A 27,484-nucleotide genomic window follows, 5' to 3' on the forward strand; every position below is an offset into this window, starting at 1 on the left:
TGTAGATCTGTGTGACCACCATCACAGTCAAGATGCAGAAATGGTTACATCACAAGGATCTCTCAGGCAATGGAACGTTAGCTTTGAGTCTCTTTCTTGTTTCTACATGATACCTGGTTACTAGATTCTGGGAGACTGCAGCAATAATGAAAAGAATTGTCTCTCAGTGAAATGCCAAACTCTGCTAGGGATGGACAAACTGGGATCCCATCTTTCTTGATGCTCCTTTAATCCAGGCTTCCACAAGACCACAACATGTGGCTGGTCATACATGCTGTGCACTGTTCAATTTTAGAGGGTGCCATTCCTTTCATGGCCCTGCTCTTGTGATCTACAAGAGCCATCAATCTTGACTTGTTGCAGTGACTAGCGGTTGTTATTTTCATTTTGAGTAAATCAAGTGGAAAGTTTCACCCGTCTGGTCTAGAGGGGAAGCAATAAGCAAAGCATTAGTCTATGGACTTAGTTCCCTAAGAGCTGAGGCAGAGTTAAGAAACGAGACCTCTGTTCAGTGTTTCTTCTATGTGTCTGGAGTGAATTGGGCCACCATGAAGGGTTTTGTGTATGTCATGTGTGTGGGGAGTGTGCGTATCCTGGCAAGCATGTGAGTTTTCCCTTCTCTAACCAGATACAAATGGCTTTTTATTTGTTTTAGAAAATAAATATCTAGGTATAATTTTGTTCAAAAAAGTGTTTCACTATTTTTTAAAAAAAACTTTCAAAATAATTTTTTTCTTTTTGTCAAAATTCTATCAAAATCAGTGAGGAAACAGGTAGCAAAAATGCTGATACCAGTGTTCCACAGCATAGGTTGTATAAACAATACATTTGAAAAGAAATGAAAACTCGTTGAGTTTACTAGAGCAACAGATGTTTAGTAGTGATAGGAATTCTCTGTGGCTGGCCTTAACCACTTAGTGATCAAACTAGGAAGTGAGGGAATAAAGCTGAGGGGTATGCATGGGATTCTGGAAATATGTTGTTGTACCACAAATAAGAAGGGATATAATTAAGGGCTTTTTAAGTGTTTTAACTCTTGCACACTGGAAACATAAGTCCTTTTTGGTAACATGTAAGTTGACTGTTTAATTCTTGCATATTCACCATCCATTTATACTTTCAGAGACACTTACGTTTGAAAATAATGGCCTTGAAAAATGCTGAACTTTGACCAGTAGAAAAACAACCCATAAATAGACAATGAAACATACGCCTAAAGAATTTTGTAAACTGATGATAAGGTAGAGTACAAATATTGGTTGGCAAAGAATGTATTCCCAGAGAGTGTATTTTTTCAGAAGAGAATGAAGTATATTAAAATAAGATGAAACAGCAAGGTGGCTTAGTGTTTGAAAGATTAATATTATTGGAGAGTTACTTCATGCTATCAGTAAGAAGTTCTGCATGTGACTATGGCTTGTTAACATAAATAGTATATGCAAAAGAACTTGGAAGAACATGTCTCCGTCAGTAAGTTACTCAAAGCATAAATAATAAAGAAAGGTAAATCACACAGTTTTAATATTCTTGCAAGCACGAAGAGAGTAATAAGGGTATGGCATTTCAGAGCAGTTTATATGGAAGGAAAGACGGATTCAATGAGGAAGGATCTGAGTTATAGATAAAGGGATTGATTGAGGCAGCAAGCACAAGAAATGGAAAGTGACCCTGCATGTCAGTTCTGTGTTTCACAGAGCCACTACCAGCGTAAATAAAACCTGGTATTGGTAGATCCATGTGGACTCACCTGCCCCTATTCTCAAACCATCACTTAAAGGAAAACGTGGGCAGATGAACTTAACCTCAAAGTGGGGCCCTGTGTTGGCTGGGACTGCCAGCAACTTGGACAATCTTCTGCCTTGAAAATTCTAGAGTGTTTGAAGAATCTGACATATTGAGGAAAATGGCGAGTCCAATAGGAAAGACAGAGAGGCTCACACCATACTCTCTGAAGATAGGGAAGTGGTCTAACATGTACAGACTTTGGACACGAACAGCCCTGAGTGAGAACCCTGACACTGCCACTTATTGCCTGTGTGACTTTGGGCAAGTTACTCAATCTCTCTGAACCAGTCTCTGCAAAGCCTTCATGGCTGGTATCTCTGAAAACTGGAGATAGAAAGAGAAAATCAAGCACTGATTTATAATCGTTAGAAGCTCAACACATCATAGGTTATAATTGTTAGAAGCTCAACACATCAGAGGTTAACACAACAGAAGAAGAGATAGTCATTGCTCTCCATGGCCAGGATCCTCATATCTGCTGCCCCTCTCTTTCCCGATTCATGGTGGCTGAAACAGCATCCTTACAACTCGTTGAATCCCCTCTTCCTTCTTCCTGTTCTGTTCTCCAAAATAAGGCACGAGAACTTTTTCAAAGGCCAAAGCTGAGCATGTCACCTCCTTGCTCAAACTTTTTATTGGATGCCCGCTGTCCTTTGGCTATGTTCCAGATTTAAAATATTTACTATGGCTTCAAGGCTATGATTGGTCTAGCTCTCACCAATCTCATTTGCCTCATCTTGTGTCTCTGTGTCCTTTGTCCACTAGGCTGCAGGCACACTGTCTCCTCACTGAATTCTCGCCCACCCGAGAATCTGTACAGGACGTGCTATTCTCCTGGAGTGTTTATAACTTTTCCCCCAAACTTCCAAGGCCACGTGGACTCCTATTCACCCCTCAGCACTCAGCTCAAGTCACCTCCTCTTCTAGAAGAAACAAACCAATCTGTGGTAGGAATGAATGGTGGTTACCAACTGGGTTGAGTAGGGGCAGGGATTGGCTGGGAATGGGCATGAGGGATCTTCCTGGCAAGTCTGTATATTACAAGGGGGCTGGATTGCACAGTGTATGCAATTGTTGAACTCATAAAATGGAAAACCGAAGATTTGTGTGTTTCTTTGGAAGTAAATTTTATCTCCAAGGAAAAAAAAAAAAAAACAAACCCAGACTCTTGAGTCTGCATTAAGGATGTGCACAGTTAAATATTGGGAGGAAAGGGAAGTGTAGTGATGTCTAAAATTTCCTTTGATATGCATAAAAAATTAAGATGGATTGAAGGATGGATATACGGGAAGATAGGTAATAAAATAAATGTAGTAAAATGTTAATAGTAGAATCTAGAAGAGGACTGGTCACTAAAAATATTGTAACTTTTCTGAATGAAGATATCATGGAAGACATCCCTGTCTGCCTCCATCCCCATCTGAGGGTCCCATGTTATATCCTAACAGTATCATTTTCATGAATTACAATATATATATTCCTGAACATACATCACCTTCATGAATTACTATAGTTATTGAATAATAGTGAGATTAGTATCTTATCCTTCACCAGACTGTAAGCTCCAGGAAGACAGGTATTATATCTGTGTTGTTTACCAGTGTATCTCCAGAACCTAGTGCCTACTCTGGAAACACTCATTTGTTAGGTACACCTCAGTCTCTGAAATCCACCCTCCACCTTATTGATAAATACAGTGTTTGTTTATCTTCAAGGTTCATCTGTCATGCCTTCTAATTCCTTTGGTGAGGATATCATGATCTCTATTTCCTACCTCAGTTCCATTTGCCTTGGTGAGTGTGGGGAGCTTGATAAGCCACATTTACTCAAAATGCATATCTTCTCCAGATGGGCTTCTGGTGATTTTAACTACACCCAGATCCAAAGCTCTTCTCTCAGAGTGAAAATGTTCAGCTTCACTGTGGTTCCAGGTTGGACTGGACATGATTTGAAGTTTCTCATTGGCTCCAGGGTTGTGTGTGCACTAAAAACAACCGACCCAGAATTTTGTATTATGTATATATCACCAAACTCCATAACCTGCACACTCATGGGAAGATGTGTGATAGAAGAAAAAGACTTTAAGTAATGCCTCACACTGAAAATACAGGCTGCTTTTATTTTCTCTCATTCATCAAAATTGTAATAAGACTAAGGAATGCAAAATAGTTGCAGAGTAATACTTAGCTAAACTAGAAAAACTCAATTTTGACAGGTTTTTACAATCTTCAGCCTGACAGGTGACTTCATCTTTTGTTGATGTGCAAGAAAGAGAAAATGAAATAACTAAACTTACCTGAAAGAGGAAATTTAAATGTGCAATGGATGTTTGAAAGAGTTTGCCATTGTCATGGGTGGATAAAAGCTTCCTTTCTCCATTTCAAACTATGTCCTCGATACTTAGGCTGAGTTTGTGGATATAATGAACTACAAAGACAACAGGACATTAAGACAATGGAAAGAACTCCATTTGAAAGTTACAAGACCTGAGTTTTCATCCTGGTGTTACCACTAAGTTATCTTGCACAATTACCTTCACCTTTGTGGATCTTAATTTTAAAACTAGGCAGCTGAATTAGACCAATGCTTCTCAAGGTATAATGTACATATCTAGAGATCTTCTATAGGCAGATTCTAATTCAGAGGGCTGCAGTGTGGCCTGAGAGCCTGCATTTGTAACAAGCTGTCAGGTGATGCTGATGATGCTGGTCCATGGACCACACCTGGAGTAGGGAGGGATGAGGTGGTCCCTAAGGAAGCTTCCAGTTAAAAGATACAATATGTTTTTCAAGGTTCTAGAACTTTTCATAAAAAAGCAAACATACTTTCTGCTCTTACTGAATGAATGAAGTAGTACAGCTTAGTATTGTTCAAAACCAACCAAAAATGCAACTAATTAAAGCTGATGGCCTTAACCCTGGAAAGAACAGACACCTAACACTCTCATAAGAATGAATAAAGCAGTGTGTCCCCATCAAGGTTCAGCCTGGCTGATCCTCAGCTGCTGCATTATAGAGGTTGATCACTGAAATGCCAAACTACTTTGTTAATATAGTAGATTCCAAATCCTAGTACTGTACAAGAATCATTCAAAGAATGTATTAAATATAGATTCCTTTGCTCCATACTCTAGGCATAAGGATTTAGTGGCTTTAGTTTGGGGCCAGTCATGTTTTGGGAATCACTGTTATAACCATTTTATGGGGGGCAGGATAGCACCTAGGGAAGAAAAATGGTAAGTTTGACCCAATTCCTTATTGAGAACATGGTAAAGATCTGTCTGTCTGTCTCTCTCCCTCCCTTCTCCCTTCCCTCCCCACCCCTTCCCTCCTCTCTTTTTTCTTTCTTTCCTTTCCCCCTCCCCTCCCTCCTTCCTTCCTTCCTTCCTTTCCTTCTTTCTACTTCCTTCATTCCTTCCTTCCCCTTTCCTTCCTTTTCTTTCTTTTCTTTCTTTCATGGCTCTGTCGCCCAGGCTGCAGTGCAGTGGCATGATCTTGGCTCAATGCAACCTCCACCACCTAGGTTCAAGTGACTTTCCTGCCTCAGTCTCCAGAGTAGCTGAGATAACAGGTGCCTGCCACCACACCCAGCTAATTTTTGTATTTTTAATAGAGACATTTTCACTGTGTTGGTCAGGCTGTTCTCAAACTCCTGACCTCATGATCCGCCTGCCTTGGCTTCCCAAAGTGCTGGGATTACAAGCATGAGCCACCATGCTCAGCCAGAAGATCTGTTTTTCAAGCCTACTTGCCAGTCTCTGAAGAATCCTAGTGACTTCTCATAGTAATAAAGGTGTGCAAGTCACAAGGGAGTCAATGTTATAGGGAAACAGTCTCTGAATAATTGCCCTTATGGGATGTCAAAGCTTTGAGGATCCCTGACAGCTGCAATGAGAGGTCTGGACTGTAATTCCTATCCTTCTTGTCTATTGAAATGCATCAGAAGAACTAGGGTTAAATCCTGGCTCTACTACTTATTAGTCAAAGGCTTTGGGCAAATTAATATAACATCTCACATGTTAAGCTATGTATTAATTATCCACTGCTACCTGACAAACTACTCCCAACCACAGCAACTTAAAATAACAAACATATACAGTTTCCGTTTCTGCAGATAGAAATCTGGTTGCAGCCTAGATGTGTATCTCTGGCTCAAGGTCTTTTGTGAGGTTGCACTCAGGTTGACAGCTGTGGCAATGATCTCATCTGAAGACTCAGCTGGGAGAGAATTCAAGTTAGCTGATTTCATATTTACTGACATGATAATGGCAGATTCATATTTTCATGGGCTACTGCAGTATGGGACTCAGTTCCTTGCTGGCTGTAGGCTGGGCATCTCCCTCGATTTCTTGCCAAGTGGGCCTCTTCATAGGGCAACTTACAACATGGTAGCTAGCTTCCCAAGGAACAGGAAGTGGGAGTGAGAGAGAGCACCCAAGATAAAAGCCACAGTCTTCTTAAAGACAAATCTTGAAAGGGACATCTCATCACTTTATCATATTCCATTCATTGGAAGCCAGTCACTAGATTTAGGCTACAATGAGGAAGGGCGTTATATAAGAATGTGGCATAGGAGGCAGGGATCATTGGGGCCATCTTAAAGGGTGCCAACCACAAATGCTAATATCACTCTGCAATGTTTTTGTGAGAACCCAAAAAGATAATGTTGATGAAAGAGCATTTAAATATACACATGTAAGAGTATATTATAATAATTCATTTCAAGGGGTACAATCAAAATCTTCCAGCTGACTTTGCTTAGCTTTGCCAAGTATTCTGAGCCATTTACTTAATAAAAGTTTTTTAATTCATGAAAGCTTCTAAAGTACCCTCTTTACACTTTTCCAAAGAGTTTTCCAAGTTCTGCTTTTTAAAGGAAAGTAAATGGTTTAATTTTCCTTACCACATGAATTGCCATTGACAACAATCTTTAATCATTAAAGAGTTAACAATGCACTTTCAACTGCTTTACCCAGATAAAAAATTCATTCCCTAAGAAAATGAATTAGCCACATAATTGACAGCTGATTCCAGTAATAGAACACTAATTAAGTGATAATTCTAAGTAAAAAGTATAATGTGATGAATTTGCTAAACAATGGCCTAATCAATTTTCATGCTAAATAAATGGCTTGGAATGGTGACTAAACACTCACCACATTTAGGGTCAGTTGAAAAAGCAGTGATGCTTTCAGAAAACAATGACAGAAGTGATTGTGCCAGCTAATATCCTTAGCAGTATTACACTGGGCTCTTTGCCAAGCAGGGCCAAGTGACTAAGTCTGAATGGGGTAGGTGTACCGGAATCTGGGGGGCTGGAGCAATCACCATGGTGACATTATGGGTGACTAGCCTAAATGAAGGCTTGGAATAGCCCAGTATAGCCAGTTGTAATAATAGCAGAACTCAGCAATGGACAAGTAGATGGAAAATTCAATGCCAGATCCGTCCTGAGCTAAAGAAGATCACGGTCAGCACCAAGGACAGATCCTGAATGCAGTGGCTCCAGGAGAGATTCCTGCAGATAGACATGTTTTGTCATAAACAAGGAAGTCAAAGATTACAGGTTTCTCCTTACCCCAGAAGGCTAGGCTAGTGGTGAGACTCAGCTCTCATAGGCACAAGGGTCTTCACTATTTTTTGGAAGCACCATGGTTTCAACCCATTTAATTTACAACACTGCCTTCTGAAAGGATCTTAATTCAGAGGAGAAGTCCATATTTCTCATGGGTTCCACTGGTTTTGACTGACCTTTACAGCTGGAATGGGGTTCTAGCTTTCACATATCAGGCACATGCTTGCCTTGGGAGCCTCTAATAGAGACACTCTTTGCTGACATGGCTCACATCTCTTACCTTTTTAGTCTTTAGTCAGATGTCATCTTCTATAAAACTGCAGTCCTTCTCCACTTATGATGCCTGATCCCATTCGGCATGTTCTATTGTTTCAGAGCACCCTCACTTGTTATTATATTATATCATATAATGTACTTATCTTTTGATGCCCATTGCTTATTTCCTGTCTTTCTTTCCACGTCCTACCATGAGTGGAATGTAAGCTTTAGAAAGACAGGGAATTTTTAATTTCTGTATTCTTCACTGATGTAGATTAAGAGCCTATAGTATGTCGGGCACATAGTAGGTGCTCAACAAACCTTGTTGAATAAATGAGTGGCAGTACGATCTGAAACTTGTTACACTCTAACCTCTGAAGAGAGTAGTGAAATCTTAGAAATCAGTGGAGTAAACAAGAGCCTATATCCTCTGATTTTAAGACACCACTGTCCCAGCATTCCATCCTCTTAGTGGCTTCAGAGGTGTCTGCATATTTCTCATGATTTGGGACAGGGTATATTATAGTAGTAGGATCATATGCAAGAGAAAGATTAAGTTTAAATCCCAGCTCTACTACTAATAGCTATGTGACTTTGAGCAAGTTATTTAATCTCCCTGAACCTCAATCACCACATGTGTGAAAGAAGCCTAGTACCAACAATAACCATCACCTCATAGGTTGTAAGGATTAAATGATGTAACATATGCACAGCATCTAGCACAGTCCTCAGTACATAGTTAGGGCTCAGTAAAAATTAGTTTCTTCTACTTTCCCATTTAAATACAATATGATACATCCCTTGATACATAAGAGCAAATTGACTTTTCAGATTATGCCAGATATTGGGAAGGCTCAAAAGGGTATGAAATTGTAGAAGGGTAAACTGTGACTGGGGAAGTGTAAAAGGCTAGAAGCTTAGAGCCCTCTGGAGGACAGAGGGGAGATCACAAGGGTAGGGGCAGCAGGTGCCACAAAGTGGGTCTGAAGAGTGTTCCCTCTGTTTTCCAGGGCTACACTGAGTGGTAGAGAGTCCAAGGAAGCCAGTATTTGGTGATGGGGCATTTAGAACTGATGACTAGGACAAAGACACCAGGATCAGGACTTTCTAAGACATGGAGGTGCAAAGTACACCATATATCTTTTCAAGACTAGTGCATGGTCCCCTCCCTTGTCCTCCTCCCTCAACCTTCCTCTATGGGATTAAAATCTAAGAGTAACCCTAGTCATCGCTATGTCTGCAGGTCCTCATAGTCCTAGCAATGCATAAGATCAGTTGACTGAATACTGAATAGTGCAAGTGAACCACTGTGATCTCTCCTGACTTAAAATTAGCATAATGATTCATTCAACAAATACCATTCAATCATATTCATATGCCAAGTACCATACTAGTCTCCAGGTATATAATAGTAGTCTGGACAGAATTGGTCTGTGCAATCATGGCTTAAAAGTCTGGTGAAGATGACAGACATTAACCAACACATTATTAAATGAATAAACATTTGCATACAAGATATTTCTGACACATGCTAGGAGGGACTAGAATGTAATAAACTTAAAAAAAAAAGTGGCCACTGTTTAGATAGAAAATTTAGTGAATCCATCAAAAGAAGGCATTTAATCATAGACCTGAAGGAAAAAAAGTGGCTAAACAGTGAAATATAGAGTGGAAGACTGTTCTGGAAAGAGCAAACATAATTGTGAAAGCTATATTTTGGGAAATGTTTAGTGTTTTCAAAGAACAGGAAGGAGGTCAATATGACTGGACTATACTGAGCAAGATAGGGAGTAGCCAGAGATTAGACTAAAGATGTTGACAGAAGTCCTGTCATTCTAAGCCCTGTAGGCCATGAGGTTCTTTTTTACTTCATCTGGAGGGCAATGGGAAACCGATAACGAATTTTTGGTTGAGTAATGGCATTGTGAGTTTACATTTTAAAACTGAAGAACAGGCTAGGCAAATGGCTATTTCATAAATAAAGCATAACGAAGATACTGAGTTATTGGTATGCATCTGCTGATGGAGCAATTTGAAAGGAGAATTATAGGATAGAATGAGAAAGGTTACAGAGAGGGTGCCAGGGACCAGATATGCAAGTGTGTGTATTTGCTAGAACACAGCTGGCTGAAGATTCACTGGGTGACCATTTGGGTCCCCACTGCAGCAGAGACAGAAGTGACTGTTAGTTTGGAATGATTTTTATTTTCTGAGTCTCTGTCATGTCTGTACATCAGTGGGAATTTTATCTAACCTAGATCAAAGATCCTGAAGATAAAAGAAGGTTTCACCTTGGAAAAACTCAACTGGTCCAATGAGATATTAACTGAATAAGGACACTCATTTCAAAGTCAGACACGTCCAAAAATGTCCAGGTATCAAACCCTCAAAATATTGACTAATCAGTACAATATGGAGCAAGTAGAGAGATCTAGTCAATACTCACAGCTTAAAAATGGTTTCAAGAATGGAATGCCATAGAACACCTTCTCTTTACCATTGCTTCATTACAAAGAGTTGGCTATACCTGTTGGGTTGTAGTGATTGTTAATCCTACAAGCAGGTGTGTGTGTGTGTGTGTGTGATCAGTTTTCCATGTGCACCAGTATTTTGTGTTGTCACTTTCCTTGAAGTCTGATATGTGCAGAAACAATACTTACTTAAAGCTTTATCCACTCCCACTCTCCAAAACATTTACCTCACTATCACTAAGATGATCTTTCTAAAACTGGACTCCTTTTAGTCCAGTTTTCTTTCTGCTTCTTTTTTTTTTTTTTTGAGACGGAGTCTCGCTCTGTTCCCCAGGCTGGAGTGCAGTGGCCGGATCTCAGCTCACTGCAAGCTCCGCCTCCCAGGTTTACGCCATTCTCCTGCCTCAGCCTCCCGAGTAGCTGGGACTACAGGCGCCCACCACCTCGCCCGGCTAGTTTTTTGTATTTTTTTTTAGTAGAGACGGGGTTTCACAGTGTTAGCCAGGATGGTCTCAATCTCCTGACCTCGTGATCCGCCCGTCTCGGCCTCCCAAAGTGCTGGGATTACAGGCTTGAGCCACCGCGCCCGGCCTCTTTCTGCTTCTTAAAATCTATGTTAGCTCCTTGCAGAAACATAATACATTTGCAACTCCCTAGTATTCGAGACCCCAGTTCCTGATTACCTCTTCAGGTTCACCTTTTACCACTTAATCCTATGGTTCTAATATTTCAAGTACTACAGAGAAGCCAAACCTTGTATAATTATAAGTGCAGTGTAAGGAAGGTCTTCCTGGGAACTTAACGGCAAGGAAGACCAGCACCATGGATAGAGACACCATCCCCCTGCCCTTCACACTGTCTTTCAGGATGTAGGAAGAAGTTAATATTACTGATGTCTTTTGGACTCTGGATGTTAGGGAATACATTTATACTCACAAGGAATTGTACAAGAGAGCAAAAACTATAGATTTGTAAAATTTGCAGAGACTACCAAACTACATGCTTGTAATGGCAGAATTATCACTCTAATCCAAGTGGAAAATGGAGATTTTGAAAATATTCCTATTATTGGCTATATTAGCCAAGTAGACTTTCCCACCTCTATGCCCGTGTATGTATTCTCTTATTTTAGAATAATGTGGTAGCTTGTCTCCAGGATGACCACAATTGATTCCTTCTCTTCCTATATGCATATGCCATTTTTCCTATAGAAGGGTTGAGTATGCTCTTCTACTTAAATTTAGGCTAATATGTGACTGCTTTTAACAATGATATACAGCAGAAGTGAAGCTGGCTAGTTCTGAGCCTAGATTTAGGAGGACTAGCATTCCTTCTGGCTTTCTCAAAACACTTGCTCTGGGGGAAGACAGCTATCATGCAAGACGTACAGTTACTGTGAGTCTGTCATGCTACAGGGAAGCCTAAGGTGGATATATAGGGAGGGAGGAATTTCAACCAACCCTAGAAGTTGCAGTCATTATAGCATAGGGGTTAGATATGCAAATGAGGGAGCCATTTGGGCCTTCCATCCCTGACAGATGCCACCTAAGGAAGAACTGAGGTCCCAGACATGTTGTCCTACAAGAGCTGTCACAGTCATCTCCAGCCATTCAAGTCATCCCAGCTGAGGCTCCACATTTTCAAGCAGATACAAACTATCCCTGTTGTAACCTATCCAAATTCATGGCCCCAAAAATTATAAGCCAAATACAATAGTTGTTGTTTTACACTGTTAAGTTGTGGTATGGTGTGTTATACCAAAACAAAGGGCTATAACTTATTTCTTCTTTTCTGCATTGACTAATTCTGACCACACATTAAGATTCAACTTCTCCATGATGTTTTCTTTGATCACCTTGAAGTAGCTTAAGGATTCTATTTCTATTTCCTGCTGGTATTTCCTTCTTTCCTTCCTTCCTTCCTTCCTTCCTTCCTTCCTTCCTTCCTTCCTTCCTCCCTCCTTTCCTTTCCTTCCTTCCTCCCTCCTCCCCTCCTTCCTTTTCCTCCTCCCTCCTCCTCCCCTCTCCCTCCTCCTCTTCCTCCTCCTCCTCCTTCTTCTTCCTTCTCTCTCGACAGAATTTCACTCTGTTGCCTAGGCTGGAGTGCAATGGCATGATCTCGGCTCACTGCAACCTACACCTCCTGGGTTCAAGTGATTCTCCTGCCTCAACCTCCTGAGTAGGTGGGATTATAGGCATGCACCACCATGCCCGGCTATTTTTTTTTTTTTTTCGTATTTTTAGTAGAGATGGGGTTTTGCCATGTTAGCCAGGGTGGTCTCGAACTTCTGACCTCAAGTGATCCACCCACCTCAGCCTCCCAAAGTGTTGGGATTACAGGCATAAGTCACTGCACCCAGCTCATTCCTGCTAGTATTAAACTCATCTTGGCTTCTTCTCACCTAGAGAAGAAGTTGATATCCTATCAACTCACCATGGCTTCTTCTCACCTAGAAAACCAGCATGGTCCAGTTATCTTCATTTTTACCTCACAGTTTTTACTTCAGAGTTTCAGTAACTGGAGAAACATCTTTGCTGCCAGGACAAGTGGTGTAGAAAAGCCAGGTCTCCATGACCACATAGATTAAGCCCATGTAACAGGTGCCCATCATCTCCCAGAACCTCCTCAGAATACTGTTGTTCCCATGGCTACCTGTAAGGTCATCCATCCTATCGAGAACCACAACCTATTGTTACATATGCTTCTTTTCTTTACTGTTTTTCTTGGTTCTTCCATAGGGAGGGCCATATAGTAGCCCATCTGAATTTCTGCCGATATTTGTATGTGGTCTGACCGTCACCAGCTGAACTCTCTTCCTATTCCTATGATTGAAGGACAAATTGTATCAGATTCCCAGCCCCAAATGGTTGACTTCTTGAGGATATTTTGAGTAGCAGCTTCTAGTTTTGTAGGAAACATAAAAAGGGCTTTATAAAATTCCCTTCAGTGTTGGCTACTGTGGGTGGTGGCAGGAGTGGGAGAGCAGCTAAGATCCAGATAGCATCTAACTGGCAAGGCATCATCCTTTGATTTCTTTATCCACCTTTATTCAATTCTGAATGCTGAAAACAGGACAATAGTTTGTGATGTCAGCTTTATCAAGCTTTCTAAATATTCCTTTTAGTTTTCTCTGAGCATGTAGGATTTATATACCCATCTTGTCCATTTATCCAACTATTCATCTACCCATCTGTCAAGAAGAGTTTCAGGTATTCATTCTGTGCCACATACTGTGCCAAATGTTGAGGATACAGTAATAAGCAGAAAATAAATGGTCCTTCCCTCTCAAGCTTGCCATCTAACAGAGGGGTCAGACATTCTGCTGAGGATAGAGTAGTAAACAAAAACATTGTCCTTCTTTCTTCACCTTCCCATGTAGTAGGGGGGTCAAGGCGTAAACACATTTGCAAACTACAGTCATTGCTGAGAAAAAAAGGTAGAACACAATTCTGTGATAGCACCTAACAAAAGAAATCCAATCTGGTAAAGGGAGAAGGGGGTCAGGAAAGGAAGAAATGTAAGAATGGAGGTCTAAAGGAATCAATTAGGAGAAGAGCTATGGGTATGGCTATGAGTGTAGCCAGGGATCTAGATGAGGAGTTGGAAAACATTTCTGACAAAGACCAGAAGTAAATATTTTAGGCTTTGTGGGCTAGGTGGTCTCTGTGGCAACTACTCAACTCTACCATTGTAGTACAAAAGCAGCCATAGGAAATGCATGAACAAATAAGCATGGCTGTGTTCTAATAAAGCTTTATTCTAATAAAGACACAGTGCACTGGATTTGGCCTATAGGCCTCCCATCCCACACTCCTTCTACCACATTCCTTCTACCACAGGACCTTTGACCATGCTACTGTGGTCAAAGGTCCTGTGGTGGAAGGAGTGTGACAAAGTTTAAGTACTGTGAGAAGATTATGGTGTCACTGGAGCTCACAGGGAAAGGGGAAATGAGATGAGGGAGCCTGGGGAAGGTCAGAAGGACAAGTCCTATATGTGAAATCAGGATGGGGACTTTGATCTTTAGCTTATAAACAATCAGAAGCAACAGAATTGTTTTAACCCAGGGATAAGTGGGGCAACATGTTTAGATTTGCCTTGAAAAGGCCTCCCTGGCTGCTATAAAAAAACAGACTAGAGAATGACAAGGATGGATATGAGGATTATTTAGGAGTTGTGGATCTTATTCAGGTAAGAGATGATGATGACTTGGACAAGGATGGAGGTAGTGGAAATGGAGGAAAATAGATGGATTCTACATATATCGAACATGTAGACTCATCAAAACTTGGTGTTGAACTCGATGTGGGAGGTGAGAGAGAGGAATGTGTCAAGATTAATCTATGTTACCTCTCTGCTGAATGTATCCTTGCTATTAAGGGGAATTGAAATTTCATTTCATTTTCAGCCTCCAGATAATTAGGATATCAACTCATATGATTGGTAAGTTGAAAAGTAAATCATTTGAACAGAGATGAATCACAGGTTAATGGTCCACAACAGCTCCTCCACCCTCACTGGACACCATTCTCTTGGCAGCTTCTGCACACAGCTCTCTGGACATACCAAGTCATATAACTATTATCTGTGTTCCCTATTTCATGGGCTTTTTGAGAGTAGAAATGTCATTTATTATGCCACTAATAGTTATTATTTTGATTAGTGGAAACTTGTGCTCACTTAACATCTGTCTATTCTACAGGCGAGTGTAAATTTGAGATGTGTTTGATGTCTGGTGGGGTGGGCAGTTCTTTCTACCTAGTTAAGAACTTCTCACTAAAAGTCAACCAGTGCTGAGTAACTAAACATCATGGAACCCCTTTTCAAAATTGTGTAGGAAGCAACCCAGAGAATTATCGAAATGGTGATGCACTGAGCATAGGGGCTTTGCCCATCCTTGGCCCTTTGCCATTTCCTTCTACTACCTCACATGCAGCTTTTCAATCTTTGTGATAGTCAATCCTATGGCTCTTCCATTGACTTTCCTAGATCCACTCCCAACCGTTAATACATAAACCAGACCTCAGGTTCTTGCCATAAATTTCTACTTTGAATCTAGAGATCCTATCACAATCCAGGCTGAGTAGATGTTGATGGAGTCCTCTAATCCATCAACTCCTTCACACATTCTGAGTTCCATCCCAGGATCCAGGTGGATTTCCAGAATGCTCTGCACTTGGACCACATTTACACAGCCCCATTTATAGTCCACTGTTTTGATGTTATACCCTGAGCTTTAACTGACGGCTTTTCTATATGTCCTCCTATGTGTAAGTCTTGGCTCAAAGTTCTGGTTCTTCCATTAACTTGCCGTGTGATCCAAGGCAATGAGTGTCACCACTGTGGGCTGCAGTTTCCCTATTCATGGCAAAGTCTCCAATCACATTGTATACAAAATGTAGTGAACATTTATATTGCCAGGCCAGGCCCCTCTGCTGAGATCCAGACCCCCAGAGCCCACTGCCAACCTGGCATCTCTTCCATGACTCAATAGCACCTCAAACCGAATTGCCCTAGATGTAAATGCCCCCTCTTCTGCTTCAAATCTGGCCCCTTACTGTGCTATCTCATTTAGCATCATCACCACCCACCTAGAGTGAGTATAAGCACAAAGGAAGAGCTTCAGGGCAAAGGCCGGGGACACTTCAATGATTAGAGGTTGGGAACAAGAGGATGAACCAGTAAAGAAGAATGAGAAGAAATGGTTAGGGAGGAAGACAAAAAACAAGTAGAGTAAAAGTCAAGCAAAGAAAATGTTTCCAGAAGGAGGGGCTGCTGATAGGTCCGTCATGTGAACCTAGGTTCAAGGCCAGGCTTGGTTTCGTGGTAGCTATATGACCTTGAGCAAGTTACTTAAGTTCTCTGAGCCTCAGTTTCCATAACATGCCTCATAGCACTGTTGAGCATATTAAATGAAATGAGGCATAGAAAGTGCTTTGTCCAGTAATTACTCACAAAATGTTAGCTAGTAAAATTATTATCTGTGTTTTCAACTCATCAAGGCTGTAGCTTTGAGCAGAGGAGGGGAAATTGGTCTCCAAGCTTAGTTTATTCTGCTACATAGCAACTATATATTTGCATCTTCAACATCACTTCTTTATCCCTGATTACTTTAATAAGCACTTTTTAAGTGCCCTGATATAATTCAGGACCACCTGTGAGGTATAGAGAACAATTCTATTTTCTTCTCAAGATGTAGCGGCCTAGGATAAATTGTCAAAAAGCAACTTCAGCCTTGTAACTTTACTGAGGTCTCTTTGAAAGGGTATTGAGGAAAGGTAGGGCCAGCCGACAGTGACAGTGAAGGTCTGTAACTGATAAAATGCACTCTGCTTATCTACAAGGGAAAGCTGTAGCTATACAACTCAAAGACCATACAAAGCCAGGTTCCAAAAATCACACAAGGACACCTGACACTGGGATCACTCCAATTCCCAAGCAGGTTACCCTTCCTGGAAAGTGAATTTAAATGGTACACAAATGTGAAGTCATTTCCAAGGAGGCTCCAGCTACCATTCTAGCTTCATCTCTGGCCATACACTCTTCACACAGAGTATCTTGGATTTCAAAGCCACTTCTCTGAATCCACCAGACCTCACACCTCATACCTCCAAGCTTTTGTCCCTTCCACCTGGGTCAGTCTCTTCTCTTGCACTATTTTCAAATCAAAATCCATCTCCTTACATTGTATTCTCCAAATCACGTAGCCAGAATTAATCACTTGCTGGGTGTCTGATCAGTGTTTCTGGGACACTATACATGCCTTTTCTCTATCACTTATCACATTTATTGAAACTAATCCACTTACAACTCTCCTCTTGGAGGACAGTAATATCATTGAAGGCAGAGACCATGTCTTATTTATCTTTACAATCCCCAAAATGCTTGGCATATAGTCAGCATTCATTGAATATTTAAAGGAACACCTCAGCTACTCCTATAACCAGGAGATGAAAAGTATAATTCAATTTGGGAAGGTTCTATTTATGCAGAAATCAGATTAGGAGTCTACAGAAAATATTACATAGAAGACAAACCGTTGTTGACTGTACTTCATTCCTTTGAAGGGTACCATGGGACAAATCTAGAATGGTCGTGTCCCTAATTAAAGGCCACGGGCCCAATTCTAGCTCTGGTTCTACTAGTGACTCATTGAGTGATCTTGGGAAAACTCTGTGACTCAAATCTCCATTTTTAAGATGAGAAGTTTGGATCAATAACATCTAAGGTAATTTTTAGTTTTAGTTTGATTATGTATAACTACTATATCATTTGTTGAGTCTAATATTCTTCTCTGAAACTTAACGCCTTAGTGTTCGTGATAGAAAATCGGTCAACTTTCTCAAGACTACCTAAATTTCCATTTTGTAACTTCTAAGGAATAAACAATTCCATTCAACTTTGGGTTGCCAGGAACTTAATAAGTGTGTCCTTTAATCTGTCAGCCAAATGGATGATTGTAAAATATTCAATAATTCCTGTAAGATATTCAATAAAACTGGAGGGGGCAAACTTGTAACACTCAATTCTTCTCCAAGATTCAATTTAATCTTGGAGCAACCTGAAAATATAATTGTTCCTGCAGACAGGATTTTTGCATTTTTGAGTTCTTTTTCACAATGCTCTGTTGAGCTCTCGATTACAGTGTGTGACTCATCATTGCTTTTCCTTGTAAATTTCCACTCCTTCCATCCTGACTCTTAGATTGTTCACTGTTTAGACAAAAGGAGACAAAATCAAAGATATGGTTGAGAGAGATTCCCAGATTTGGAGATCCTCATAACTATTAATAGGCTTTAGCAGCCTTCAGGTCCAGTACTCCTGTGGCAATAACCTCTTGGTGCATCTTCCCAGGGAGGTGAGCTAGAGTCTTCCTCTCCTAGAGAGCCCATAATTCTACTATCATGAAAGATAGCTTTGCCAATAAAGAACAAGGGCTTGAGTCTGACAGTCCTGGGCATTACTTTGAGCTAGTGATTCTCAAACTTGAACACGCCTCTGAATCACGTGGAAGGCTTGTTAAAAACTGATTGCTTGGCCCTAACCCTAGAGTTTTGGATTTAGCAGGTCTGAGGCAGGGCCTGAGAATTTGCTTGTAACAAGTTCCCAGGGGATGCTGATGCTGCTGTTCTGGAGATCATGCTTTGAGCAGATGATTCAGTGTCTGTGGCCTTAAGTTTCCTTGTCTATAAAATGGGAATGATAACATCTACAGAAGGCAGCATGGAGGAGTAGTCTTGGGCTAAGAGCCTCAGGGTGTCAGGCTGGCCTAGGTTTGAGTTCCAGCTCTGCCATTTAAAGCTACAAAGCCTTAGGCAAGTTCCTTACTATTTTAAAGCCTGTTTCTTCACCTTTAAATTATCAGGTATAATCATAACACTTATTTAATTTTCACACTATACCAACGAGATAGGAATGCATACAGAACACTCAGCATGGAAATGGGCATATAATTAATGCTCCATAGATAATAACTAGGATCATAAATATTAACAATGTAATAATTACTACATTTTGAGGCCCCAGACTAGGAGGATTAAGTGATTGGCTGACACAACCAGAAATAAAAAAAAATAGCCCAGTAGGCTTGGCAAACAGGGCCAAACCTAACAATAAACAGAACAGACAAAATGTAAAATCTTTCATTTGGACCCCCAAAGTCATCTTCATCTGGGCTGACTGAGGCAGCCCTAGCTGGAAGCCATGATTTCTACATTAGGCAGTCATGTGATGAATATTTATTTATGAATATTTATGAATATTTATTTGAATTGCTTTAGTTATATAACATGTTCCTAAAATTAATTAAAACATGAGTGGTATATTCTAAACCCAGGTCTAGGATCAGAGTGAGGGTGATGGCAGTTCTCTGAACTCCCAGTGACTCAGCCCAATGTAGAGGGTCATGGTTGTCTTGGAAACCACACATTCCGTGGGCATGGACCAAATGGAGACAGAAGGGTCAAAAGAGATTTTGAGCAGACTGAAAAACAGAAATTTATTCCGAGGAGGGTTGATGGCTGATGCAGTGACTGTTTAGCCTGAGGGAAGGACCTGGGCACACAGGTAGCTGCAATCAAATATTTGGGGAGGGTGTGGGTGCTGCAGGAGGAGAAGCACTGATTCCATTACCCTGTGTGACACCAGAGGGCAGACAAAGGGCAGCACATGGTTGCTAACTAATACATGGTTGTGTACAAAAGCAGGAATGAATGAAGTTACAGAGGACAGATTTTGGCTTAATCAAAGAGAGAATACATTATGAGAAAAGTTGGAACCAGTTCTGGGCTTGGAACTACAAGATCTTAGTGTGAATTCCAGCTCCATCATTCATTCATTCATTCATTCATTCATTCATTCATTCATATATTCAAACAAGTACTCAATGAGTATCTGATGGGCCAGAGAGTTGGGCAACTGTCAGTGCGTACTGATCAACAACCATGGTGGGGGGTGTTGTGGGGGGGTCTAGGAAGCAATGCTTAATACAGCCCTTAGCTTGGGGGCATCAATGATGCCATTTATGAAGTCAAGATAATAATTCCTAACTGGTTGCATTGTTTTGAGGATCAGAGACAATATGTGAACAGCACCTAGCAAAATGACCCAGAGAAAGTCCCAAGCAAATGTAGCAATCCTTGATATCACACATCATCAAGTCAAGAGTTTCCCCAGAGAAGATCAGGGTCAGGCCAATTTTCCCAGAGACCCATTTCCCAGCCAGCTGGCCATCTTCCCGAAAGGGTTAAGGAATCTTTACAAAGAATTTACCACCACCTCAGTCAGCCTCTATTGTTTTAAAAAGCCATGATCTGTCTTCCTTATTTGAATTGCTTTAGTTACATAACATGTTCCTAAAATAATCTGGCTAAAATTTTGCCTGGTACTTCCTTACGCCTGCCTCATCTCTAATGAACCATCCCAAGGGAGTATCAAGCCTGAACATTCTCTGACTTTCCCATAAAGAAACCCTTTTATGAGTTCTGTGTGGGAAAGAACAGGGAGAACATCAGGTTTCAGGGTCCACCCTCCTCATTGCCAGCAAATCTCTCTTAAGGTTACTGTGTGCTGCCTGCCAGGTATATTTTGGTCACGTTGGAAGTTACAAAGTCAGGGAAAGGGTCCCGTGGCTCTTTGTGTAGGCTTCCATTGCACAAAGTCCTGTAACAAAGATGCGCTTTCTTGAATCATTTGTCTCCACTGCCAGGCTGCAAGCTCTCTGTTAGGTAGGGGCCATTCTTTGCTCATCTCTCTCTATAACTTCCCAGGGATTGGTCTAGCTTTGGAATGCCTAAGGATGGGACCACTGGTCTGCAGTCCCACTTTCCTAAGAGGGTCCTAGTAGGATGATTCCGGCGGAACCTGTCCGTGAGTACGTCCACTTGGCAGCTGCCTTCTTGAGGCAGGAGTTTCGGGGAATAGAGGAACCAGTAAGGAGCACTGCTCTCCCACCCAGAAAGGCTATTTCACCTTGATTTCCTGTCTCTCCTTCACTCACCTTCATGGTACAGAGACAGCTAAAGGTCAGAGGAAAGGTAAAGTTGCTTGGTTTTGAAAGTGGAGTATCCGCTCTGGGGTCCAGGGCCCATTATCTATTTGTCATGTGACTTTAAGAAGGTCTTTTAATATCTGAGAGCATCAGTTTCCTCAACTGCAAGATGAATTTGATAAGAATCATATGGACTCTACAGGGTTACTGAGAGAATGACTAAGATTCCATATTTGAGCATTGCTTATCATAGTACCTGGCACCTTGTGGGAATCTGCTAGGCTCCATGCCAGTACCTGGCCCCAGGCCTCTGTTCAAACAGAACACAGCTGTGGCAACAGCTTCTGCCCACATGGTAGAAAAGCCGGCTGCCCTATCAGTAAGGAAGTGAAGTTCTCCCTTTCTCCCAGCTGTCAGTGACCTTCCTCAGTTAGATTGGTGAATGCTGGGCTACCATCCACAGCACAGGAGAAGGAACACTGGTTTAGGAGTCAGATAGCCCTATTTGCTTCTAATTCTATCCCTACTGTTTCTTCGTTGTGTGACTTTGGGCTTATTTACTTCAGTTTTCTCTGAAGCTCAATTTTCTCATTCACAAAATAGGAATAATATCTAATGACAGGGTTCCTAGGGAGCTTCAGAGTGGAATTTATATAAAGCACAAGTTTTAGCACATAGTAGGTGCCCAATAAAAGTTTTCTTCTTCTTTGGGCATTTTCTACCAGAAATCTCAGCGCCAAAGTGGAATTTAAAAGTTATCAGACTGCGTATTTTAGATTACATTTTAATGTAATATAGTTATAGTTCAATATATCCTGGTCCTGACCTTCACATTTTCCTGATACTGATTATTTATTTTTCTATTTTTTAAATTGTAGGTTCTTTTATTGGCTATATCCCCAAATTCTTTGCAGGATGAGATGGATAGACTCTAACTAAAATCAGGAGAAATGTATTCTCATTACAACTCTGCAATATATGTATGATTTGCGCCATGAAAGCTCTCTGAACCTCAGTTTCCTCATCTGTAGAATGGGAGTAATTAAAAACCTACTAGTTATCTTATTCCTACAGGAATAAGGAACTATTGCTGGAGTGTTTTGCAGAAGGACTTTGTAAACTATGAAAGGCTTACAAGTAGATACATGTATTATTTGTGATACAATACCTCATTTTATTCATCTTTGAAACTACCTCTCTCCCCAGACTGTGCCCCATGACTTACATCACAGGGTTAGGCATGTACTGAGAAAAAGGCCATTAAATCTCACCTCCAAGGTCACACTTAGCAGAGAGCTAGATGGCCCAGTGTCTGTCTCATGACCCTTAGAGAAGGATTGCCTTTACCTTCCAGACATGGAATAATTCAATAGACGGGAAGCATAAAAATAAGGACAGAGTTAACTCCTGGTACCCAGTAGTCAAGTGAATCTGTCAAATGCCATTATGGGAATAGTAGACAACCAAGTCCCCATATCACAGGAGTTCAACAAGGATTTGTTTTGAAGCATTTTTGTTTGGACTGAAAATGAGCAAGAAGATGACATGTGAACAAAAGAGATAAAGAAGAAGATTTAAGCGCCAGAAGAATGACCCAGAAAATGATCCCAGTGAGCAAAAGATCACAGAGAAAAATAACAAGTACACAGGGCAGTAAGATCAAAATCAGATTACTTAATAAAAGCTAGCATTTCTTTAAATGGAAGACAATGCACATTGGTTGTCCTTGAAATGTGACACGTACTCCTTTTTTCAAGAATGCCAAGGCACTCCAAAGCAACAGCCATATCTAACAAAGCCCCGTCACCCTAGGGCCCTGGAGGTCATTGTTCCTATACAATAGTAGGTTTGATTGAATAGATGTCACAGAACGTAGCAGTCACTTGAAATAGAAAACCCCAGAAAATAAACCTGTGCAGGGAGAGGTAGAATTTGAATTAGGCAAGGACCCACCTGGTCAATAATGAAATAATTGCTCAAGACACATTCTTCTGTAATCTTTTGCAATGTAAGAACTATTCTGTGCCCCACCTCTCTCAATGCTCCCTCAACATTTGCACATAATCTCAGGGCCTCCTAAAGACACCGATTCAGAAGCCAGGCAGTCACTTCCCTAATGTCACAAAAATAGATTCAATTCTACATACATCAGGGTGATTTCAGAAGCAATTTCTCATCTCCGGTGTAAGCATTACTTACATTTCCTCTCCTCAAATCTCATCCCAGTGGTTCCACAGGGCATTTTAAAAGGTACCTGATGCATTCTAGGGCAGTCAAAAGATCCTGAGAGTGTTTTTGCAGCTGTAGCCTGAGGACGTCAGATGCATAGAGAGTCCTAATGTATTCAGTGATTCAGACAAATGCAAAATTTTCTAATAATTGAGTATAATAAGTCAGTCATTATTTAAATCTTTTAGAAAGCAATATTGTTATAATGAATACATATATGCAGTTATATATGCGTATTTGTGTATATATGATTGTGTAGGTTTATAAATCTCTGTATGTATTTACATGTCTGTATAAATATAAAACACATCTGCATGCACATACGTACATACCTCAATCATTTCGAAAGTTTGTCCCTGGCCTTTAAAACATCTAATTAGGTTTCATTGGATATTTCTCCTCTTCCTTTATGGCAAGTTAAACTATTTCAGTCTTGAGTGTTTTCATCTTAAGGATCTAAGTTTTGGCCCATAGCGAACAGTGACAATGTTCTCCTTTCAAACACAAGAAATCAGTGTTACCCAGGCTTGCATTTGAGATCAGAAAGCCTGAGAACCAGTATCTAAAATTTCAGGGTCACAATGATTGTCATGAATTTTTGGCCATAATCATTATGCTTTTCAGAGTCCTCCCAGGGTACTTTTACAAACGGAAAAAAAAGTGAGCACAAGAGGCTGGACTGGACAGAAAAGGATGAATTGGTATTACCTGGCCAGTATTTTCAATCAGATAAACTTGCAAATGAACTTCTCTGCCCCAGGGCCAAAAACAGGGGATGCAGTGACACCTTAGCATAGCCAGAGACTCAGTGAGCTCCTGATAAGCCTTTCTCATTTTTTCTGTTATTAATTGACAGTAATTAATTATATATATATTTATGGGATATAGTATGATACATGTATATAATGTATAATAATCAGGATAATTAATATATTAATCACCTCAAAATTTATCATTCCTTTGTGTTAGAAACATTCAAAATCCACTGTTTTAGCTATTTGAAAATATGCAATAAACTGTTGTTAATTATAGCCACCCTACAGTACAATAGAACATTAGAACTTATTCCTCCTTGCTACCTGTAAGTTTGCAACAGAGGTTGGTTTACAGATGCAAAATTATAGCTAGGATGTTCCTTTCTTTTAAGGAAAAATCAAGCCCATTTTCTTGTCAACCCTGGTCTGCATCAACAACCAATTTCCCTGCTTCTAGGAAATGTATGAGTCTCAGTGATTTATCTGGATTGAAAATGGGAAAAAAAGGACTGGCTTCATGGTTAGGCAAACCGCAAATTTGCTCTGATCCCTAAGAAAAACAGAAGTTAAATATTTGCTCATAATCAGCATGTACCATTAGACTTTGTCTTTAAAAGCCATTCTCTAACCTTAAGAAGAACTCAAACTTACCATCACGGGTAATGTGCAAAGTGGTATGATGTGTCTATTAATATGATGCAAAGGGAAGTACGTCATATCAGCTATGTCATATTTTTGCCAAAATGTTTAACCTGAATGTAATCATGATGAAAAAAAGTAGACAGATCTGGATTGTGGAACACTCTATAGGACCACAGCCCTAGACTTTAAAAAAATGTCAAGGCCAGGCATGGTGGCTCATGCCTGTAATCCCAACACTTTGGGAGGCCGAGGCGGGCGGATCACGAGATCAGGAGATTGAGACCATCCTGGTAAACACGGTGAAACCCTGTCTCGACTAAAAAAATACAAAAAATTAGCAGGGCGTGGTGGCAGGCGCCTGTAGTCGCAGCTACTTGGGAGGCTGAGGCAGGAGAATGGTGTGAACCCAGGAGGCGGAGCTTGCAGTGAGCGGAGATTGCGCCACTGCACTCCAGCCTGGGCAACAGAGCGAGACTCTGTCTTAAAAAAATAAAAATAAAAAAAAAAGTCAGTATCCTGAAAGAAAAAGTTGAGAGGGCTGTTCTAGATCAAAGAGAGACACCTGAAAATCAAATACAATGTGAGCACTCTGATTGGATCCTGGATTAAGATAACAAACAAACAAGCAATAGAGAACATTTGGAGGACATTGAGGCAATTTGACTGTGAACTGGTATATTAGATCACTGAAATAAGATTATACTTTATTGTGGTTATGTTCAAGAGGTGTCCCAGTTCTTAGGAAACACATGCTGAATTCTCTGGAGGTAGAGTGTCATGATGTCTGCAACTTACTTCTAAATGGTTCCAAAATATTTGGGGAAAAAAAAAAAATGGATAAGGGGAGAAAGAGAGAGAGGGTGAGTACAGCCAAGTGCAAAAGTGCAAATGCTGCAAAATGGTAGCAATTGGTGAATCTATGTAAAGCGTATATGACTATTCATTCTGCAATCTTCTCTAAACATTAAATCTTCTTTAAACATTTTTGTAGGTTTAAACTAATCTCTCTTCCCGAAGGCAGCACATCAGTATCTGAGCATAGCTATTGCCTCTGTCCAAGTGCTGTATTCTAAATCTGGGCGCCTATGATAACTCTCTGAATGACTTACAAAATCCATATCCTTCAGTTGGGTCCCACCTCTCATCCCCCAGGAGATTTTGATTCAGGAGATCAGGTGTGGGGCCCAGATATGGATGTGTTGAAAACTTCCCCAGGTGGGTTCTGTGCTGCACTGGAGCTTAGAAATCATGGGCCTGAGTTACTCTCAGATCTGGATCCATTAAAAACAAGCTGTGTGGCTCTGGGATGGCTGGCCAAACACACTAAGCATTGCATACCTTACCTATAAAATGGGAGCAATAATACTAAAGATCTTACAGGACTATGGTGAGGATGAGAGACAGTGTCTACATTATAGAAGGGGGTAATTTTTCTTTCTTTCTTTCTCCTCTCATAGATCCCCATCAGCCCCAACTGATCATATCTTGAGTGATTTTTACAAAATGGAATTTCTTCCATTTGTAGCTTACATGGTATGTGGAGGACATCCGTGTATGTACAGATTCTTTTAGACTTCTTGCATTACCCAATTTGGGAAGAGGCTGGGAAATCTAGTCTATTAACTGGCTGATATCACGGCTGTAAGAATAGAAGCCAGTCTGTCCACAAGGAAGCCTTAGATGTTGGCAGCCTTGGAGCTCTCCTTAGGATAAGGGTTAACCCTGATATCTTAACCACTCAAATCTTGGGATCCTTTACTAACTCTGCACAAGGACTCAGGTGCCCCTGACCAATGCCACTTGGAACATTGGCTGTGGCTTGGAACTGGCAGACGTTTGAGGGATGTGGCTTCCAGTCTAAATATGTAACTCATCAGCCATTGTATTTTGGATAAGTTGCTTCTCTGAGCCTCAGTTTCCTAAGCACTCAGAGTGGAGACAGTCATAATCTATGACTCACCTACCTTATGTGGTGTATGTGAAACACAGATTTGAAAATCTTAAACCACTCCATTCAGTGTGGCATATTTTCTCCTTAAGGACATAACCATCCTCCTCCTCTTTCTTTTTTACTGCTATTATTTTTAACCTGTCTCTATTTACGTCCACAAGCAGTTAGGATGACTTGCTCCCATTTCCATCTGATTTTTTAAATATTCCTTTTCACCTTAGGATGAACTGCCCCAAGTCTTTGTCAGGGAGAACCTTCATCCCAGTCCATCTCAGAGAAGCATCCATACCCTATGCCTGGCAGCGCCTGATCAATGTGTGGGGTTCATAGCAGAAGTACTAGGGCCGAGCTGGGCCACGGATGTCCCCTTCCCCTTTGTTGGCTCTACTTACTGAATCCGTTGACGTCCTGAGAACTAGAAGAGAAGCCTTCATCATTGCGGCTGGTGCTGAGCTTGGTGGTGGGTTTGTCAGCAGAGGCCACAGGCCCCATCTCCCTCTGGGCTCCACTCTGGGTCTCCTTCTGCTTCTTGGCCAGCTTCCTTTGGGACATGTGCAAGGGGAAAAACCACAGTCAGATGGTGGCAGTTGCATTAAAGCATTGGGAAGATAGATTGTTCTTCCCCAATCCTCATCCTCAGCCCCCAAATCTGGTTCATTCTCCAGAAAAAGAATCAAGGCAGAACAAACCATGAATGGTTTCCGTTTACTCAGAAATAGGAGACTCACGCTGCTGCCTCACCCCCGACAATGCGTGTGTTCTATGTTTGAGCCTAAAATGGGAAATCAATGAGACTCGTACAACGCTTCCCCCACTCTCCTTTCAGAGGAAATCAACAAGACTTGTATTCCTTTCCCCAAGTCTCCTTTCAGAGGGAGGAAGTGGCTAGACTGGCCTTTCTGTTTCTGTGGCTCTGAATGAAATTAAAAATGGAGTCTTGTCTTTCTCAGGAACTGAGCTCATCAAAAACCCACCAAGTAATAGTAAAGTGAAGCAGGGGCTGGTGGTTGGAGGTGGATGAGTGTGCAGGTTAGTTTCACAGCTCAAAGGAAGGAAAGTTACAGCTGAATTGATGCAGTCTTATTCCCACGGGAATAAAAGACCCTCAGAACCAGACGGATATTATCATAATATCACTATTTTGATAATAATAGTGTAGAGCAGTGCTTCTCAAACTTTGGTGTAAATTTGAATCACCTGAAGAGTCACACACACACACACACACAGAGAGAGGCTCTGGATCACTGAAGTAGGACAGGACCTGGAATTCTACATGGCCATCAAGTTCCCCAGGTGATTCTGACACCAACCATTGGAGGTTAAAACCATC

General features: G+C 41.0%; 1 protein-coding gene across 2 annotated transcripts in view; it reads right to left on the reverse strand.

Annotated features, from left to right (window-relative positions):
• The window catches only part of PTPRT (protein tyrosine phosphatase receptor type T), a 1,114,757-nt gene that overhangs the window by 92,049 nt on the left and 995,224 nt on the right, over nt 1–27,484 (reverse strand). For both annotated transcript variants that reach the window (XM_023227953.2, XM_023227952.2), the window contains one exon: nt 26,547–26,695. In XM_023227953.2, coding sequence (XP_023083721.1) covers nt 26,547–26,695 — 149 coding nt within the window. The remainder of the gene's footprint in view (nt 1–26,546; nt 26,696–27,484) is intronic.

The sequence above is a fragment of the Piliocolobus tephrosceles genome, chromosome 20, assembly GCF_002776525.5.
Source record: "Piliocolobus tephrosceles isolate RC106 chromosome 20, ASM277652v3, whole genome shotgun sequence".
Lineage (NCBI taxonomy): Eukaryota > Metazoa > Chordata > Mammalia > Primates > Cercopithecidae > Piliocolobus > Piliocolobus tephrosceles.